The sequence below is a fragment of the Coenobita brevimanus genome, chromosome 47 (genome assembly GCF_032717465.1).
Source record: "Coenobita brevimanus isolate Jiangsu-jjx chromosome 47, ASM3271746v2, whole genome shotgun sequence".
Taxonomy (NCBI): Eukaryota; Metazoa; Arthropoda; class Malacostraca; order Decapoda; family Coenobitidae; genus Coenobita; species Coenobita brevimanus.
In genome coordinates, this window is record NC_137000.1 from 11360798 (window position 1) to 11367416 (window position 6619).

General features: G+C 38.1%; 1 protein-coding gene across 1 annotated transcript; it reads right to left on the bottom strand.

The window, feature by feature from the left end:
- Nucleotides 1-4062: 4062 nt before the first annotated feature.
- Nucleotides 4063-5373, bottom strand: LOC145399032 (uncharacterized). The gene is made up of 3 exons (XM_080271761.1): nucleotides 5264-5373; nucleotides 4479-4630; nucleotides 4063-4178 (listed from the first exon to the last, which is right to left on the bottom strand). The coding sequence occupies exons 1-3, from the start codon at nucleotides 5371-5373 to the stop codon at nucleotides 4063-4065; spliced, it is 378 nt and encodes a 125-aa protein (XP_080127887.1).
- Between the last annotated feature and the right edge of the window lie 1246 nt (nucleotides 5374-6619).

Sequence of the window (6619 nt, forward strand, 5' to 3'; positions counted from 1 at the left end):
CTTCTTCATCCGACAGGGTTCTTTTCCACCTGTCACTTAGTTTCCCCTCCCCTCCTTTCCCCCAGTTTTCCATAGTGTTTCCCTCTCCTGGCAGTCATCTCACGTTTTCTTTCAACAGTTTGCAGCCATTCATTTCTGCTCTTTTTTTCTTCTCGGGGATATATTTTTCTTCCTCTTTCTTGTCTATATATCCCTCTTCCTGATTTTTTTTTCATTTCTCTTCTGTCCTTACCATTTACCAACAATATTCGAAATCTTTCTTAAGTATATATGTATTATCTTTTTTCTTACATCTTTTCCAGTTCTTCCTGACTCCAATCATCAGTTTCACTTTTTTCTCTTTCCTTCATATCGTCTTCCTACTTCTGTTTCATCTGCAACCTTTCCTCTGTTGTGACCAAGGAATTCCAATTTTCTCACGAACTATTTGTCTTCCACATACAGAACTGTCATTCTCTCTTGTGTATTTCCACTGTCCTCTCCTTTCTTTCTCGTCATTTTTGCTTCATCTTTTTTACTCCATCAGTCTTTTTTTTTTTTTTCCCCTAACAATCTCTTTTCACGACAACATCTCGACTTTTTCTAATTTCATTCTCTTGCGTACCTCGTTCCTCCTCCTCCTCCTCCTCCTCTTTTCAGTTATTCCTCTCGGTTTTTATCTTTTCTGTTTTCCCTCATCTCCTTTTATACGTTTCTTTTTCACATGTAAATATTTTCCATTGTACATTTTTGGTCCATTTTTACCTTTCTTCCCCCACCGCTTGTTTTTTCTCTCTCTCTCTCATTTTTTGTCTCTTTTCCTTTTCTTTCCCGCATTCCTCTTACTTCTCAACATTTGCAATCACTTTCACACCTCAACCTTTTCTGTTTTTTTTTTTCCTTTTTTATATAATTTTCAGCATTCTCTCTCTCTCTCTCTCTCTCTCTCTCTCTCTCTCTCTCTCTCCCCCATAATATTTTCAGCCGCCTTCCTTAAAATAACCCTCTCTAGTTTAAATCCATTTCACCCTGTCCTTTCCTTTCGTGTTTCCTGTTTTCACCTTCCTCATTCAAATATTTTCAGTCATCTTGCACACCCTCACCTTTTCCATTGTATATTTCTATCCCAATTTTTCCCTTTTTTTCCTCTGCTTCTTTCATATCGTACTTGTCACTTAACTTTCTTTTTCATTTTCCTCCCCACTGTCGTCCGAAATACTTTTAACCCTTAATTCCGATAATACATTTTTCAGTAAATACAACCTATAGCCAGTTTTACTCAGCTTTGGAGAGGGTTTTCAAAATGGAAGGTATTAGATACAACCTTCATTAACCTCTTCATTATAAGGATTTTTTTTCTAAGGTGAACAAAATCGTCTGGAGAGGAGTAAACGACAAAAATGCGTCCTCGAACTGAAAGGGTTCATCTGTAACCATCCTTCTCATTTTACAACGGGATTTTTTTTCTTGTTCATTTTCCCCCTTTCCTCTGTGTTTCCAGGCATTCTTCTCTACATTCTCCGTTTTTCTTCCTTTACCTTCCTTCTCCCCATCTTCTTGTACATTCACAAACATCACTCATATTTTTCTATTTTTCTTCGAGCCGTAGTCACACACTTTTTGTCAGCAACCGATTTCATTTTTTTTCTGATATATATTTTTTGTTGCCTACTTGCTTACCTCTTTCCCTTCCTTCCTCTTTACGTCCACACTTTCCTCCTCTTTTTCTTCCATGCTGCAAGTTGTTTCTCTCCACCTCTTCCTAATGTTCTCTCTCCATTCTCTTCAGACATCCCGACTTTCTTCAACTTGTTTTTCATCATCTTCACCTACTTCTTTTCCCTTCTCTTATGTATATTCAATTATTACTTTCATTTCGTGTCTCTTTTCCCAACTTTCCCTATTTCCATTTCGATGCAAACCTTCCTCTATTTTCGTCACCAGGTCTCGTTTTCCAATATGCTTTCTTTTTCATTTTCATCCTCTTTCATTTCATACTTTTACCGTCATCTCCTTTCACATTTTCAACTATCTTTTTGGGGACCAGATTTCAAGTTTGTGATTTATTATTCATGTCTCTTTGTAAACTCTCTTCCTTCTTCGCATTTTTAGCCATATTTTGTGTACCTTCTGTTGTTTTTTATTTATCTGGTATATTTTCCATTCTTTTATACCCTGTCTTCCCACTTCATCCCGGGCCAGGTCTAAGCTTTGTGGTATATTTTTAATTTCATTACCCTCTCGTTACTCAGTAACTTTTTATTATCAGTAGTTATTTCTACCTCTCCCAGTTGTTCTCTCTGTGTTCCATCTTTTTTGGTGTATATTTCTTATCTTTAATATTCACCTATTTTTTTTTTTTTTTTTAAATCCACGACCATATTTCAGCTTTGGTATGTTATTCAGAGTTCTTTCGTAAGTATTTTATTGTACCAAACATATCTCTCCCTTCACGGCTATTTTTTTGATTCAGCTCCCTTTTTTTTTTTTTTTTTTTCCCATCCACCTACGTATCTTTTTCCAAGTGCTTCTTCAGTATTTTTCAACCATCAGAACCAAATATAAACTTACGTGACATATAATACAACCTTCTTACCTGACTCTTCCTTCATTTTCTAACCTTTCCAATGCTTCTTATATTAGTTTTCGATTCAGAGTCTGCTTCTTTCATTCTTTTTTTTTTTTTCTCTCATTTTTAACCACGGGGACGAGATCTCAGTTTGGCGATATATTATTCATTCTACTTTCCCAACTCTCGTCCTTCATACTTCCGTTCATTCTTCAACTTCTTACAGCAGTTGTCGATTCATCAGTGTTTGCCATCCTCTTTCAAACCCTTTTTCCAAATCTTTTCATTTTCAGGCTTTTTTTTTTTTTTTTTTTCCCGTAGGGTCTTGAGTTTCTCGGGATTTATTTTCCATTCTGTTTTTCCCCACTCCTTCTTTCCATGTTTTCTGACGTTCTTCTCCCTTCACCACTAGGTATTCATTATCCACCTCTATGCTCTTCCTGCTTCTTTTCTCCTTCCTCCTCCCATCGTATTTTCAACAATTCCTTTCATTCATTTAATTTGACTTTACCCCTCCCGCTAAATCCCTTTCTCTGCTTTTCTGCTTCTGCCGTGTCTTGGCTAAATGCTTTAATAACTCTCTCTCTCTCTCTCTCTCTCTCTCTCTCTCTCTCTCTCTCTCTCTCTCTCTTCCCCTGCCATGGGTTTGTGTGAGGTGAGGTGAATGGGGAGGGAGTGGCAGAGTAACACAATATACCGCTCGCAAATGGAAAATCCCTAAACTGTATTGTGGTCTGTTTTCCCGCCAAAGTAAATCGTTTTAGGTCACACCACAGCATAGGTCGAAGTACCAGGTTTTCCACGCGTCACTCTGCTGAAGTTCTTTCACCTTAACTTGAACCAGATTTTCGCGTGTTTGAGTTTTTTTTCGTGTAGCTGTGTCAGATTAACACAATGCTAAGTCTCCATATCCATTCCTCTTCATAGTGCTTTCCGTGACTAGCATCATATTTTAGTGTGAATCTTTTGCTATAACTTCGCATTCAAGGTGGAGGGACAGCAGTTTTAGGCCAGGTTAGAGTGAAGAGTATAGTGGTTTTAATGGTGTTCATCAAAAATAATTTAGAGCATATTTTCGTTTGTCAGTTTCAACCAATCCACGCTCGTACGTCCTGCTAATCATCAGCTTCAGTATAATAGCGTCAACAAGGGATCAAGATGTAATGTCAAAAAGAATAATCAGTCTTTACAGAGTTAAGAAATGGTGTATTTTACAGCATTCAAACTTTGTCAAAGCAGCTTAACTGAATTCAAGTTCTTCTCTTCACATAACAAGGACCGCAATCCGTGTTCTTGCTGATGTAGTTAAATGTTAAAGTGACTTATTAAGACGGTAGGAGAAAGAAAAATGTAATAAGAACATTTAACTGAACAGTGCAAGGTAGAAGCCAGTTAACCCCTTTATTATAATTACGTCTCTAAATTTATATCTTTCTGCCTTTAAATATTAATGAGGTGAGTAGCGTGAGTAGAGACCTGTGAGAGGGTTGGCTGGCTAGGATGGTTGTAGGAATCTATTGGCCTGTTATTTCCTTTGCCTGATCCTCCGTGATGACGCCAGCTTTCAGGGCCTTCTGTGCAAAATCAGAAATGGTGTCGTCCTTCACCTTGGTTTCGTCAGTGGTTACGGCTGCCGTGCAAGAAAGAACAGGGCGTTAGTTATGCAGTGTGACAATAATTTCGTTTGTTAGATAATATAGATATTTGTTTTGATTATTTATTCATTCACCACCAACCACGGCAGCTACAATATTCTTTGCAGAAAATTGCCATCTCGCCATCTTGAATACTGAGATGTCAAAAAAAAAAAATAAATAAATAACATCAGAATGAGATGCTAGTCACAAAGAAGCCATCTACGGAGATACGGGTCAGCTGTAAAAAGACAAAATTCCATCAAGTTTAGTCGGACGAATTCTACCACACCTACCCTGGCCAATGATGGAGGTCCAGCCGGGGCAAACAATGATGCCGCGGTAAGTATCTAGGTCCTGGGTAGTGTCATAGAACTTGACCTGATTGTAGTGGCAGATGTGACCCAGCACCAACACCTGCCCACTCTGGCGGAAACGGGAATGCCCTCTGAGGAAAAAGAAAGAACTCATGTATATAAGGAAATCCTCTGAAAAATAAATGAAATCACAGTAAATGTACTGTTTAAAAATAAATTAGCCTTCTTCCCAATTCCGTCAGAAGAAAATATACAACTGGCGAAAAGAAATGAAAATCTTGTCTCTACTAGTGCGTGTTTCAGATGTTTCGATTTTTTCGGCAATGTATTCATCAAGCGTGGGAAGATACTTGTGTCTCTGTACAAATGAAGCAACTAATCCAAATGCAGGGAGTTCTGAGGGAATGTAATGTAATCAGCTAGAACCAGAAAATGCAAGGTTATGGAAATTCGAGGCTTTATTTTTTGTACAGTTATAATGTTATGACGTTAATACACAGTTTAGTAATATATATATAATAAAGCTGGACTGTAAGTTAAGCAGATGGCATGTGTCGTTATTGGTTGAATTGTTATCAAATATACTGAAACGTAATGAGATTTACTGAACTTGTAACGATTTCAGTAGCTAAGTAGTGAAATTTCATGACTATTTGAAATAAAAAATAGTAGCTGGAAATGCAGCCAGTCGATATATTGTCTGATAGAGAGAGAGAGAGAGAGAGAGAGAGAGAAATTGCAGGGCTCGACTCTGTTTTCCTTACGGTTGTCCTGGTCTGTGTCTGTGAGTCCACCCCCATGTGGCCTGGCACTGGGGGGTGAGGGTTGCAACCAGCATTACCACCGCCACCACACACAGCACCTGCTTCCCCATCTTCTTACTCAGGTCTTGGGCAACTGCGATGTAGAGAGGGTGATCCTGACTCCCTGGCGCTTCTAGGTGTTCTCTTGTCGTTCTCGGTCTGGCTCACTCTAGTTCAATTCGTCGCTGCCTTCATTAGTGACTCATAGTTGTCATGCTGTTTTTTTCCATTCATTTAATAGCAAACTTAACTTTGCTTAAGTTTATAAATTTATTATTTTGTAAAGAGCTGTAGATAATTCATCACTTTTCTACCATTCCTTAAGATAGTTTAGTTCTTGAAGGAGTAGAATAAAAGAAAACCATGATAAATATAAGGAAAGGCACCAGTGATATCATGACCAAGTACAAATCATTCAAGAAGAGTGGTATTAATGAAGCGCCATTGATGCAGTCCTAGAGTGGTTCACCAGGAGCAAATAAAATCATCCAGTACAGCGAGTCAATCATTGTTGACTTTTTAATTGATGCCACAGTAACTTTTAATTCCTTCATAATTCTTACACTCATATGTAAAAGCAGTATACCATCGAATTTACTCATTCAAGAATGAATTAGAGTTTGATTATGTGTATTGAGCTGAATGAAGGTAATGTATTAAAAAATCACAAAAATTAGTATATGAGGAGAGTAATCTATTCAGCCCGGTTGTTTCTTATTTTATTCTTTGCTCTGTCCTGATGATTTTTTTCAACTTTACAAGGATCTGTTAAAGCGAACGGTGAATTAAGACTATATTGAACTCCACTTGGTTGAAAATATTCTCCTCAGCTGAAGAAACTGATCTGGTAGTAGAAAGGGCATCATTTAACTGATTTACAAAGTTCGAGACGTTAGAGTGAAGCAATATTGATAATCGTAGATTGGGCTGTTTAAAAGAATGTGAATTGGAATAACTTCCTTAAGTGCGTACCGGTATATATTGCTCTGTCAAATATACACCAATCCATCATCTACCTCTTTCTTGTTCTAATAGAATCATTGGGACTCGGGGCTAGGATACATAGTCTTGACATTGAAGGTGAGAGCGTTCAGTCGCTCTATCCTGAGTGACATTATGAAAGTAAGAAGCCCTATCTTCCCACCCGGATGTTAATTCTTAAAGGTCACATCCGCTTGGAGCGCCTTAAGCCATTAGAACACTTTTGGAGATCCTGGGAACCAACAGTGTGCACGGTATTAGCCTTTTACGTATGCACGCGATATTTTGCAGTGGTAGACCACCACCTGGGCAGGTTATTAATCAGAATGGGACTGT